The following is a 13927-nucleotide window of genomic DNA, read 5'->3' as shown; positions in this document are numbered from 1 at the left end:
TATATTGTGTTGGTGGAACACGGGATCTGCACTTGGGAATCAATTCTTTCTTAAAACGATTAAAAGATTTATATATGAACAACGGTTTTGGAGAAAATAATTATCAAATATGTATTTTTCACCATATCACGCCGCGTAGTGACATTCGAAGCGACTTTTCCGAATGTTAAAGTTTATTTTTCCCAGTGCAGTTTTCCTGGCGAGCGGGCAAATAAAATCAAAGTAGGTAACACGCGCAAATAAAACACTTGACACATTAAAACAGCAACCAACGGCCGCACACATGGTTGGCCCAAAAGGGGGCCTTGTAGTGGGCGCCTGGGGAGGATGAGTGCGAAGGGGGCGTGGCAACGCCATGAGCAATGCGGCAACAAATTTCCATTTTGTCGCTGAAGCGATGACGACGCCATGCAAATAAGAGACACTCCATAGACCCCCGACACCGGGGACGAGCGAAATGAGCAGGATATGAGGCTGCATATATCTCGGATATATATTCCTGCGTATGTACGGGGATACCCCTCGCATATCCACTCACGCATTATGCACGCCCCCGACTATAGAGTGTCATACATACAAATTTAACGAGTCGCATTTATGATACCACAGACAAGTATAATAATTTCAATTAACGACACCCACGGGTGTTTTTGTGCCGTTGCAGGTTTATCCGAAGGATGTCATCCTGCGAGAGATCCTGTGGCAATGGGAGTTACGGGGTAAATAGGTTATGACAGCAAGTGTGCAACAGTCTGTGACTGGGATGTGGAAAGTCACATTCAAATGAGCTTCATCTCAAACTCGATTGGGTTTGTGTAAAGTCACTATTTCAAGGGCAAACACTATTAGCTGCAGTTCTAAATATTATAACCAAGTACAAACTGAGTACAGTTTGAAAATCTCAGCAAGCTATGTACATTTCCTTAATAACTCCCACACAGCTAAAATATTCGCTTTTCCCTTAGTAATTTAACTTCGCAGCACTTTATATCCACATAAAGCAGAAAGTAGACCTTCTATACTTCTACACGACTTAACGCCTAAGAGGGTGAAACGAATGAGCAACAGTTGATGAAAATATTGCGAATGAAGATGAGACCAAATGGGATGTGCGTGCCACCTGGGCAGGTGAGCTTCAATTACCTGGAGAAACGGAGTGTGTGTGTGCATTATTACGCCGCTAATTAACTAAGCGCACACACGCATGGGCATACATACTCAGCTTGGCCACACTTCTTGGCCAAGTTTTTACAGCCCTCGCCATCTCATCAGCATAAAAGTTTTTAATGAGCCATTTTGTTGCTGTTGACAACGCTCCTGCTGTCGCATTTCACTTGGATGTGGGGCTTAAAAAGAAGGTCGGCCGTGGGATGTAATTCAAATGTGAGGCGAATTTGTTATGACAAGCTCAGTTGACACATTTTAATTAAATTTAATTAATGCATTCGGCAGAATCCCGTCCACGATATAAGCCAAAAACATAATACCACCACAGAATGAATGAGCATAAAAGCAGGCGGTGGCCTTTGTTTTATGATGTGTAACATTTGTCGCATCAAAAGAGATAGGTAGCGTAATTGAAACACGTGTAAAAATATAATACAAATGGTAAATTGGGCAGTGCATAATATATATATATATATATATTTTTAAATACAATGCTGATTTCATATGCTTAAGCTTGTCAATTCCCAAGTTTTTTTGTTCAGTTCGTCTCGAAACTGAAATATATGAAATTGAGTGAAATTATAAATAAACATTAATAATATACTAATTATCAATGCGTACCTTTTAACTCATAGACCATGTTGTTTGGTTGGTTGTATGTGTGGCTCAACTCGTTTATATAGAATTCCTATATTATCTTTTAGCTTGCAAGCAGCCTGGTTACGTTTTTCTATGCAACGGTTTAAGTTTGATATTTCGCTGTCCAGTAGCCTCAATTCTTCTTTTAGCTTAGCAAGGCGCAATTCCTTGTATTTATTCCCATTTTCGTATTGGGCTTGTTCAGTGGGCTGTTTAGTTGACTCACTTTTTAGTCCACAGCTTTCTATATTAGATACAGATGACGATTGGGAAGCAAGAGCACACTCGTCTTTTAAGTTGTTGCTCAATTCGGCTATTTCAAGTGCATACTTGTCCCGCATAGCGGTGATTGATCCCTTGCGTTTATCGATCATATCTCCATCACTTTCATATTCCTCGAGCATCTTATTTAAAAACAGGAATTTACTTTTCATGTCAAGCAGAAAAAATTCCTTTTTTTGCTGGTCGTTATTATTCTGGAAATATTCTCTTCCCACGATGCCGTGTGCCCCGGGTGCATTTTGCTCAGTATTCGCATTCGAGCTACTGCCAGGCTGAAATGGAAATATGGTTTTCTAGGCGAATATCTATCGCAAAGGGAGGAGATCTTACCAATTCATCGTTCGCTGATGTATTTTCATTGGAATCGCTGTTTAATTTCCTATCACTGTCCATTTTAGCATTTATTTTAAACAAACAAAATCAAAAGTCAGATCTCAAAGAAAGAACACGTGCGACACAAGAAAACAACTTGAATTGCATAACGCCAACTAATACCTTTTTGGAATACGGTCATACTACAACAATTTTAAAGTGTTTGAAAAATCTAGGATCCAACGTAGCGCCCACTCTAGAGTCTACCCCTTCAATTTAGTAATGTATATTATATTTTTTTAACTATTTTTACAAATGAATAGTAACAGTAATGTCCTTTCGGACACACCAATGCAATCTATGTTATTTTTAGTGGCACAATTATCTTTTAGTATTATCGCAAATTTCAGTATTTTATTATCTTGTAGCATTTGGCGTGAATCTAAAGTTTTCCACACAGCTTACACGCTCTATTTTCCAAATGATCACCTCAATTTTTGCCCATCGTGTTACCTCCTACAAATGGGATTACTGGTCACGACCACAGCAAGGACCTCCGATTGCAACCTGTCTCTCATCACAGGGTTATCCATTTTGTGCAAACAGCAGCGGAGACGTAGCCCCAAAAGTCAATCAGTCTGAAAATTATAAATGCAAATTGATGAAGGCGGTGAGGCTGGCAGCTCATTGATTACCGAGATCCCAAGGAGCATAAACAATGGCCCACCTCGCAGAGCACGCACGACCATCGACGTGGCCAAGACGGATGGACAGTATATAACAATTAGAAGTTTCCTGCTCATCCATGGAGTCGTGGGCTTTGGGGAGGGACCAGGTAATCTGAGGACAAGTGGACAAACGACAGTGGCAAAGGCAACTTGTCAACTCGAATGACGTTTTAATAAGTCACATAATTCATGGGTAGAGAATGTGTGGTGTGGGTCTTTAGGGTTCCATATAGCTATACGAAGACCTATTCTTCGTGGAGAAAACGATTCTGGCGAATGTGAATGTACCGCGTTTGCCGAACTCCAGATTACTTGTTTAGCATGAAGACTGCATCGCCACTTTAATACAGTGGGACCATTGGCCAAAGTTGTCGGGCCAATGGCTGTGTGTAAATGCTAAGGTATGTGCCAGAGATACTATGTTACAATTTTAAGTTAATTCATTTTTATAATTTATTTTTTATTACACATGTGGACATTCAGGTTTTGTAATTTATAGATGAGTTAATATTATTTATTTTTACCACCATTTCTAAAAGGCGGAAAGTGAAATTTATTATGGAAATACGATCTTCCAAAACCTACATATCTATCGTTGTAAAATCTAATGTAACACCACTTTTATATATATTATATTTCTTTAAACCTATATTTATTTGGCATAGATATTAATTATACGTTTTATTTTGTATTCTTTCATTTATTAATATATGTAGTTATATTCTTTTCCATTTATTCTATTTTAGAATAATGCAATTATTAGGCTTTTTCTTTAAAAAATGATTAAATATACTTATTATTTGGAAAATATATATATAAAAATTTCTAAAAAAATGTACCTAAGTAATATATATAGTTTATGTGTAACGTTACCCACTGTGCCCGTTTTCCTGGTAAAACCGCGTAGCATCTATTGGCCTCAGGGCACATGGCGCTTTTGGAACGCTTTGACACATGCTCCCACCGCAGGCTCCACCACCCCATTACCCATGCCCCATCCCCCCAACTTGTCAGCTGCTCATTTGTCAATGTAATTGATTTTATGCCTGAGCTTTTGACTAAGGTTGTCGTGCCGTTAAGTTCGACCGAGAGAGGACTTAGCGGAGGGGATAGATTGGCCTAGAGCAGACACTCAAAACGAAACACATAAAAAAATTAAGTAATTAATGTTTTGAGTTCATACATTTTTATGTATTCAAAGTGAATTTTTTATTGTATATTTTTTAACAGTTAAGTTAAGAGGAAAGCGCCCTCGAAATAATTTAATTTATATTTGATATTATTTACAAATATCCTTCGAAAGTGTTTAGAATTTCTCAGTGCTAACACATCAATTTTAGTTATTTAATACAATTATAGAAATTAAAAACATTTTTTGTTAAGTGCACGTCGATGAAAGGGACGGTTGCAGGGGCATCCGCAGACTGAATTGGTTTTTGTGGCTAAGATAGTTGGAGCTACCTGGCAACTTGGCCACTAGCCTTTTGCCTGATATATTATTCGATTACAGTTAGACGTAAATCAAGTGGAAGAGCATGATGTAGCCATCACTTGAGCTCCAGGTTCAGGATGCGAACTGGGTTTTTGGTAGGGAGAAGTTTTAGCGTTGACTTCATATGACAACGATTCAAATTGAATGTCTGACCGTTGGTCATCTGGGAAGCTCGAATCAATAAACTATGAAAGAAGGTCAAATGTGGTAACATGAAAGTCAAATTTAAAAGATAGGACGTATAATAGGAAGATTTGGAGTTAATTCATAGTGTGGGTAAAAATTCATGAAAATTAAGCATTTACCTTTTTAATTAATTTTTTTTCTAGACCTTATACTTTCTTTTTATACTACGATTTGTTTAAATTCCATATTAATATGCCATAATCATTAATAATTGTTCACTTAAATGTTTTTATTTCTTACAAAAATATTCGCTCTTTTTAAAATAATCCCCACTGGCTGTCGTAAAATAGGTATACATAACATAAAAAACAAACAGTTATAAAATCGCACTCCTTTCGTAGCGTTTCTAATTGAATTTTAACACATTTCGTGACAGGATGATTGAATGATAAATAGGCCGATGGATTGAAGAGTGCGCCACCCAATCGGCACAACTTAATTTTCAATCAATGCACAAAACCAGAACAAAAGGCTTGCCAAAACCGGCGGAGGAACAACCGGCAGCAGGAGGAACTGGGACCAGACTGCAGTTGAGGCGACTGTTTTATGGGTGAGCGCGTTGTATCTGTGAGATACGTAGATACTTCTTTTGGTCAGAGCCCCGGGCGCACACACGCATTCGCGTTTTGTGGTGGCAAAAGAAAATCCTTGGCGCTCATAAATTTTTATAGCTTGTAATTATTTGGAATGTCGGGCTGGACAGGTCCGCAGTTTTGCCTCCTTTTCCCGGCCCCTCCCCATTATTTTCGCTTCATGGCCATCAGTGCTGTGGAAAATGTATCTGGCTATTTCCAAAAGGTCAAAAGCCGGTAGCCGTTCAGTTATGCACCCAAATGTAAAGAAAAAAATATTTTTGAAGCACGTCTAGGCAAGTGGAAGGTAAAACATTTAAATATCATAGTGGATAGTTAAGTAAAACTTATATTATTTATTTCACAATCATATTTGACATGCGCAAAAGACAAAAAATGTTGATCTAAATTAATAAATGAATATTCCCTCTTGGCGCGCAGTACTCAGCCAGCTTAATTGAACAGTCAATAAAATGTTTTAATAAATTATTTTATATGAAACATTCATAGCATACCATAAAGATTTTAAGTTAATTAAATTTTCCTTTCTCCTAGCTATTTTTTGCACTGAAAACTGACTCTGATGGCCATTCTGAGCTGCGCATGCGCGGCAGGCGGTCTGAGTAGATGACTTTGGCAGCTTCCTGCTTTGTTTGGTTTTCGGCTTTGGAGCAATGCGAGATTTATACTTTGGCTTAATTAATGGCAATGCTTTCGCGATTGGCTTTTATGGCTCGTACGCGTATCTACTGGATGCATTCGAGCAGCCGGTGTCTGTAATTAGTCGTAGCCAGCTGAGAGAATCGTGTTTACTGCGCTGTCTTGGCCAAAACCATCCGCATTGCTCTCTCTTAGGTGCTAATAAAGTTGTCAGCTAATTAAATTGGCAATCATGGTTGCTGATCGATAAACGACTGATAAAGAATGTTTGGTCACTTCTCAGATTGGCCATAATTAGAGTTTAAATACATTGGCGAAATAAGAGGCATTAGGTGAATCGATTGCCAGCTTACATTTTATTAAAATAAAATAACATAAAATAATCAATCCGGTTAGAGTCCGGCTATCTTTTGAATGGGTAACTTTTAAGGATAATAATATTCTTAACTTTTGTGTTGGCCAACGATTCGATTACGATTCCCTAGCATAGAAGTGTGGAGCTCAACTTTATGCATATATGCATATATCTTAGCTGGCTCATTATCTCAACAGCCGCCACTTGGCCGATTTCCCCGATTCCCGGCCACTTTCAACGCCTCAGCGAGCAAACTCAATTACTTAGAGAACACGCTGTTGTCCCGCACTTCTTCTGCCCTGCCACGCCCCCCTCCGACTAACGCCCCTCTTCCATCCTGAGGCGGCGATTCCTGTCTTTTGGTTTAGCTTTTATACTCTGACTTCGTTTCGTTTCTGCCTTTCTGCCCGGCAACTTAAAATGCAAACATTTGCCGAGCTTCCACCGAGCTGCGGAGCTGTTCTCTACATGGCTGTTTTTGCCTTTTTGATGATTACAAATTAATCACACTTTAAACATGGCAATTACGCTCTGGAGGGGGCCACAAAACTTGCATAGACACATGGCCAGGCGAATCCCGGCTTCCTCAGCAGCGAACTCCGCTTCTTTTATATGGAAAATTGCTTCCTTTCGCTGTTTAACTTTCGTTTTAATAAATAATCAAGTAGGCTCTGAGTCGGGAGACGGGCTCCACTTGAGCTGTTTTAAGCTCCACTTTTGCTGCTGCGGCACTGGAAAAAAAGTTGACCTCGAAATAAACTAAAATTTCAAAACTTTTTGCATGTGCAAAAATCCATTTAAAAATATTAATGTACCTGTAAAGTTATAATATTTTTAAATAAAAGATAAATTAGCCAATAATGTTCAGAATAAATGAAGGTGCTTCTTATAAGGATATTTTGTTTATTTATAATATACTTTATTAGATCAAAGGAAAGGAAAAGGAATCCCTTAAATTCATAGTTATATATAGTAAGTAATCATTGCAAAAAAGCTAAGAATTGCGCAACCTATTATGTCAGATCGTTATTTTGGTAAATAAAATAACGCAAATATTAAATATTCAAAATATGATTTCCATAAAGCTCGGTTTTGTGCTCAGTGCACTTGCTCTTCTTGACTGCTGCTGTTCGTCAAGTCCCTCGTGTAATTTCCAGGCAATTTCTCATACCCATAATTGCATAATTTCAAAGTTGTTGGCAACTTAATTGCGCTGCACATTGGACCAGGCCAAGAGCGATCCGATTCTCGGGCTACCTGTCTCCCTCTGGCCGAATAGTGGCGTCCCGCTTTGGCCGCTGCCATCATCGGTGTAAATAAAACCTTTTTAAACGCTTGTCAGGCGGCTGGAACCCACGTTGGGCCTAACTGCCAGCGACTTCAAGAGCGCGCATCATCATCAAACATGTGTTGCTGGAATGGGTCCAAAACGGGCTGTCCCCCTCCCGCATCCCTAGCCCTCTATAGACCGCCCCCACTTATCCCCCTGCCACCCATTTGGGCCCGCAGTCATTTGCCATCAAAGTTAATATGCTTTATATTAAATTCTGTTGCCTGGCCTCCTTTTCAGTCCGGTTCAACTGCTCTGGCCGATGGGCATTTTATAATCTGCATCTGCCGCACTTCCCCGTCTGCCCACGATCCCTCAATCCACCATCCACCACCCATCGCCCCTTTTGAGTTCTGTTTGTGGAATTGTTTGCAGTTTTCCTCGCTTATTCCATCTTTTCCGCTGCGTGTCGCAAACATTTCGCATCAAATTACTCAATTAATTTCACTTAAACGAAAAACAAAGTTAAGGCAGCCATTTAATGTGGGAGAAACGGAAAACAGGAAATGCTGCGGTCAGTCATTCCCACCAGGAATTACCAAATTGGTAGGCATTTGTGTGGAAATCGCAGATAATTGGTAAAGAATAAAACAAGTTAAAAAGCCAATTTATGGTTCGTGGCGCATAAAATGAAAGGGAAATTATATGGCTCAGAGCATCAAATCAGAAATTAAAAAACAAAATGGTCCAGTTCCCGAAGCGCATTAGGAGAAATCATTTAACCCGTTGGAAAAAAAAGGAAAAATCCAAAACTACTCGATGAAATATACAATAAACATTTTACAATACGATGGCTAACATTTTACACTGTCAGTAAAAGTTCAAGTGCTTAAAGGCCTTGTTCCCAGATTTCCTAGCAGGCCCATCATCACAAACGCCCTCGAAATGGCATTCCATTTCATTAGAAGCTTATGTAACCTTTCAAAAACTTTGAAGCACCCAAGGCAGCCACCTCCACAAAAGAAAATTCTCTACGGGGCAGAAATTTGCGAACGGACAGTAGTCAACGAGCATTTCCAAATTGATTTATGGGAACATTTCTTGCAAATGAGCCGAGCAAATCAAAACAAGACTGCTAGTAGGAGCGGCTATATTCCAGTTTCTCCCTCCAATCCTCGGATACTCGGATTCTCCACTGGCCATGGCCAATGTGGACTGCCAGCGAAGCCAACGAAATGCATTTGGCACGCAATTACGGCCCAAAGTGTTAATTGCATTTCCGCTCTGCTCTGCAGCCAACCAAAGGAGCAGAAACAGCAGCAGGAGCAGAAGCTGGAGGGCGGGAGCCGAGGCTATCCAAGCCATCAAATGCGGCACGGCCCACAGCTCACGCATTCGGCATTAACCAGAGACAGCCTACATGCACTGAAAAATATATCTGATAAAAATATAAAATCCTTAAATTATGTAATACATATTTGCCCCTTCAAAACATCTAAAAATGTTTATTTTGCACAATATTTAATATTTTTTTTCAGTGCACTGGGAAGAAGTAGCTGCGACTAAGCCAAACCAAACCAAGGCATTTGGCTGAGATAAGCGAGCTGCAGAGCTAACGGTCTTTTTTTGTATGGGGCAGTTGCAAGTGGAGGGGAATTCGGTGGTATAATGGCCAAGACGCATGCGTGGCACTGCGGACCTGGCCAAAAACAGAGCAAAGAAGGCCAGACACGCAGCAGGCGGCCAGATGGAGCGAAACTAAGTCAAACATTTGTAGAACACGGCGGAGAATCCAGCGAAAAGGGGTCTCTGGACATCTAAGATCTCCCGGGGGAAATGCGGATGGAAAAGTGGAAAATTTATGGGCCCCAAAAGGCGAATAGATGTCGTAGATTTCGCATGCTACAACGAATAGTTAATAGTTGAGGATGGGGATTTGGCCAAAAACCTACCATGTAGATGCCTGGATATACGTAAAATATGGGTTGGAGGAATTGATAGTTGCCCACAACAAGATAACCATCTTTTTCTTAGATAACAAAAAAAAAAAATACCAAAGCCATTTGTGAACTTCCCTTGAACTCCGTTAGTCGACCAGAAGTGCCTTTTAATTGGTTCAAATCGCAATTTGCATAGACCATTTGCAGAAGTTATCGCCCGGAGGTCCGACATTCGAAACGGGTCCAGGTTTCCATTCGGGGATCCTGGTTACCAGCGGCTACATGTGGCAACATTTTAGTGATAAGCCGCAGCAAAAATGTTGGCCAAGTCGGCACACAGCTGTCGAATCCGCATTTGGCCAAGCTCCAATCTCGAAAAGCAAGCCCCATCCCCTCGACGCTGTCGCTTTTGTGGCATTTGTATTGGCAAATCAATGATAATGGCATTTATTTGAGCCAACTCCGCTACGCTCGTCGTGCGGCTCTTACCCAAATCCGTTAATAAGCCATTTTGACAAATTGGATGATTGCCGCGCAATCATTCGCCTGCCAGGAGCAGATGGGACATCCCAGCCAGCTCCCGGCAATTCGGAAAGTGTGGCGAAAGTGAAGATAAAATGTCAAGCAAACAACTTCGTGGCCGATACGGAAAATGGCGTCCAAATGGGATCTGACTGCGAATGGGTAGCAGAAATCTGGTGGCAATGGTAATGATACCATAATATTATGGTAAATGGGACCTTAACTTTTCAAAATCGGTTTGTAGAAAATAGTTTAACTGATTCACTGTTTTAATATCTACTTTATATTTTGCAGCTATTATAAATTTGGAATTATTTTAAAAGGTTTAAATATTTTCGATGGAATATAGTGTAAATTCGTTTGTGTAGTTGAATCACATCCCAGAGGAACAGCTTACATCATATCCCTTTTATAGCAAGTAATGGTATTTTGGCATTCGGCATCGTGCACTTGGTGGAAAACTGCAAAACAGTAAACATATATTATATTAATATAATCGAAAATATTGAAAGTAGACCATTACCATTCTTGGTGTTGAAGCAGTTCCACTGACTCAGCTCACATTGGCCTGGAAAATTGACCACACATTTGCCGTTGCTGGCACAAATGGACAGTGAAGCTTTGGGACACTGGAAATTGCATTTTCCCAGTTTCATTTCCTCGCGATGCTGGGCAATCAGTTGGGGAATGTGGGCGTGAACCTGGTTGACTATATTGGACACTTTGTCGGGAATAACCAGCGAGCGACCTGCCTTCGATGAATTTGGTTGAGGTGTTGTTTCGGATGGTTCAGGATCCTCCTGATCCTCTTTAACATCCTTGTCTTTGTCATCAACCTTATTGGTTTCTTTATCCTTCTGGAGCTGCTCCTTTTCTCTTTGAGCTTCCTGTTCTTTCTTTTGTTTAATGGCCTGGTTCACTGCTAATGGAATGTGTTTCTCGGCCTGTTGCATCACCTTGGTCACATGCTGTTGCAGTTTTTGCAGCTTTTCGGCCACGTTGATGGGTTCTTGACCAGGAAGCGAGAGCACCACATGCTCCACGGGCGGCATCACCACCTTATTCTGCACCAACGGCCTTCCGTGGTGGATCAGGGTACCGGTGGCCTGGTGATGGGACACCTTCACCGGTGGATTGCCAGCTTGCACCGACTGTATGCCAGATTGCAACGCAGGTGCAGCCGCTGGGACGTCGGCAAGGGGAGGGGCAAGGACATCACCAGAGTGTGCCAGTGGTGGAAGGAGATCTGGATGGGGCTTGACCACTGGCGCGTCGCTCCCACTCCCACTCCCGTGCCAATCCACCGGTCCACTCAATGTGTTCGAAACCTGAGGTTTGTTCTTTATGTGCTGGAGTACATGATTGATGTGGCTGGTTATCAGGTTCTGGATGTGAACGGGGAGCTCCGTTTGCTGGGGTTTCCCCGTTGTGGTTGTAGTTGCGGTTTCCGTAGTCTGGGTCAACTCGACGGCTTGTCCCAGCGACAGGATGGCTAGGAAATATCAAGGGATTATTTCATAATTTTCTTGCTTTTAGACCCAGTAATAATATAGCTCAATTTCATTATGTTAATACAAACATTATTCTGGGTCAACTAGATATCTCGATATCATGCATAAGATTCTTGTTAACTCAATGATTATTATAAAATTGTAATATTTTCCCTATGTTCTAAACATAAAATACTCGTTTAATTTAAACTTACCTAAAACCAAAAAAGTCTTCATGTTAATCAGTTAATCCGTACTTGTGTTCCTTTTCGACACCCAAAGGCGTTCTGTGACTCTTCCTCCAAATGTTTCCACTTTATAAAGGCTTTTGGGGCTCCCTTAAACGTCACCAGCCTTGCAAACGATTTGTTTAATAATATTTGTTCATGTTATTATTTGGTTTTTATGTAAATTCTCAGCACACGAGATGCTAACAGGTTTTTGGTTGCGCTTGAACGGACCAGTGAGCTGAGACTCGCACTTCGAAGGAGGGTGTCGATGAGGTGGGGGATGGGGTAGACTTGTCTTCCACCTGGGCATATCTCTCACATACTGATTTAATCGCTTCCTTAATAAAATCATATATGCAATTTTGTTTCAGAGGGTCCACAAATTATAATTGTAATTATTAAAGGTGTCAGAATATGTAAAATACAAAAAAATTATTGCATATTGAATGGTTTTTTATCAATATCAATTAAAATAACATGTACGTCTATACATTTCTATGGCTCATAGCGTTTAATATATAATCTATTAATTACTGCATTGATTAAATAAAGAGGTGGAAATATATTACATTTTTGTTTATTTCAAATAAATGTATACTGCATTTTATTAGTTAATGCTTGTTGAAGAAATTAGCGCCATCACAATGGGAACGCGGAGTTTTCCACAACTAAAGCGAAATGGTTGCAATTCATAGCATACTTTCAGGCGGCAGATATAGCGAAATCAACATTGAAATGCCAACAATAAATATGCAAATTTGGCATTTCGGAGTATTATTTTTAGTCAGGCTTGGCATTATAATTACAAAGCAGATAAGAATAAAAATGACAGACAAAGCTGCTGATGGCACCGATGACGATGCAATTTAATATCCCTGGCAGGTGTTAAAATAAGGGATTATGCAGGGAATCAGGAAGGACACACCGCAACAACGGCAGCAGAAACCAAAAGCTGTCATCAGCAGAAATCTGATGAGTATATAAAAACGTGTCCAGTCGGTGCCAAAATCAACAGTTTTACAGTTGCTGTGAACGCAGCAAGGTAATACGCACCAAAAATAAACATCAACAGTTTCAACCGAAGGACCTCATCACAAACCAACAATGAAGCTCCTGTCTTTATTCCTTCTGGGTTCGTTCCTTTGTAAGCTAAATACAATAATTATTTATTAATATAACGAATTTTGTACAGCCTTCGTCGCTTATACTGCCGCTAAAGTGGTTCCCGCTTCGAATAGCAATAGTCTGAGCATTGACCAGCACGGCAAAAGGGTTTATGCGGATGTGACCGAGGATAAATGCGACTATTCTTGTCCCGAAAAGGATCCTTCGGTCTGTGCCACCAATCGACAATGCCTTCTGAAGTTTGAGAGCCGCTGTGCCATGTCGGCCTACAACTGCCGTAATCCCCAGAAAATGTTTAAGACCGTGGAAGACCATCGTTGCACGCAGGACTGGCAGCCTCTATGCATGGAGTCAGATCTCAGGGAGTTCGGCTTGTGAGAAGTGTTTTTAAATGAAAGGTTGAGCAGAAAATAAAATGAAAATTAAGAAAGTTTACATATTGTATTTCAATTGCAATTGCTTTATCTTGGCAACACATTCACTCCGAAGTCAAATAATCAATCAAATAGTCAGTTTAAGACGCCACTTTATATCAACAAAACATAAAACAGAAGCAAGGACGATTTGAAGTGCATAGATGACACTGAAGGATCTTCAGTCAGATTTCCTCAAAAAAGGCAGCTAGCAGTCTGAGAGTCTGTCTAACTCATACGCCCAAATTACATCAATCACAACTTTAAATTTTCATTATCCTTATACACTTGAACCTTTCGTAAACACATTTTATAAATAAGTAATTAAATTATATTAAAAAAATACGTTTTTATACAGGTGTTAAAGAAATCAGCGCTTAATAATTACTTCAAGGGTGTATAAGCTTGTATGTATGTATAAGCAAGATTCCTTTCTTGTTGTAACCTTATTAATATTTAATTTGTTAAGACACTTTTACTATAGCTTAAAATCAGTAACTAGCTCAAGGACAGTTTGCTAAATTTACCAAATTTTAGAAGAAAC

At 40.1% G+C, this 13927-nt stretch overlaps 3 protein-coding genes across 3 annotated transcripts; 1 reads left to right on the top strand and 2 right to left on the bottom strand.

Annotated features, from left to right (window-relative positions):
* Nucleotides 1-1393: 1393 nt before the first annotated feature.
* Nucleotides 1394-2592, bottom strand: LOC27206788. Its single transcript, XM_016182596.3, has 3 exons — nucleotides 2419-2592; nucleotides 1789-2360; nucleotides 1394-1721 (listed from the first exon to the last, which is right to left on the bottom strand). Exons 1-2 carry the CDS (start codon nucleotides 2479-2481, stop codon nucleotides 1797-1799), a joined length of 627 nt encoding a protein of 208 aa, XP_016031843.1. The 5' UTR covers nucleotides 2482-2592; the 3' UTR covers nucleotides 1394-1721; nucleotides 1789-1796.
* Nucleotides 2593-10385: 7793 nt separating this feature from the next.
* Nucleotides 10386-11979, bottom strand: LOC6738030. Its single transcript, XM_002084809.4, has 3 exons — nucleotides 11831-11979; nucleotides 10649-11617; nucleotides 10386-10586 (listed from the first exon to the last, which is right to left on the bottom strand). Exons 1-3 carry the CDS (start codon nucleotides 11850-11852, stop codon nucleotides 10519-10521), a joined length of 1059 nt encoding a protein of 352 aa, XP_002084845.1. The 5' UTR covers nucleotides 11853-11979; the 3' UTR covers nucleotides 10386-10518.
* An 858-nt stretch (nucleotides 11980-12837) lies between these two features.
* Nucleotides 12838-13405, top strand: LOC6738029. Its single transcript, XM_016169567.3, has 2 exons — nucleotides 12838-12977; nucleotides 13038-13405. Exons 1-2 carry the CDS (start codon nucleotides 12950-12952, stop codon nucleotides 13346-13348), a joined length of 339 nt encoding a protein of 112 aa, XP_016031841.1. The 5' UTR covers nucleotides 12838-12949; the 3' UTR covers nucleotides 13349-13405.
* The last annotated feature ends 522 nt before the right edge of the window (nucleotides 13406-13927 follow it).

This window comes from Drosophila simulans, chromosome 3L (genome assembly GCF_016746395.2).
Source record: "Drosophila simulans strain w501 chromosome 3L, Prin_Dsim_3.1, whole genome shotgun sequence".
Classification (NCBI taxonomy): domain Eukaryota; kingdom Metazoa; phylum Arthropoda; class Insecta; order Diptera; family Drosophilidae; genus Drosophila; species Drosophila simulans.
The sequence above is the reverse complement of the archived record's forward strand: the minus strand, read 5'-3'. Positions and strand labels throughout refer to the sequence as shown.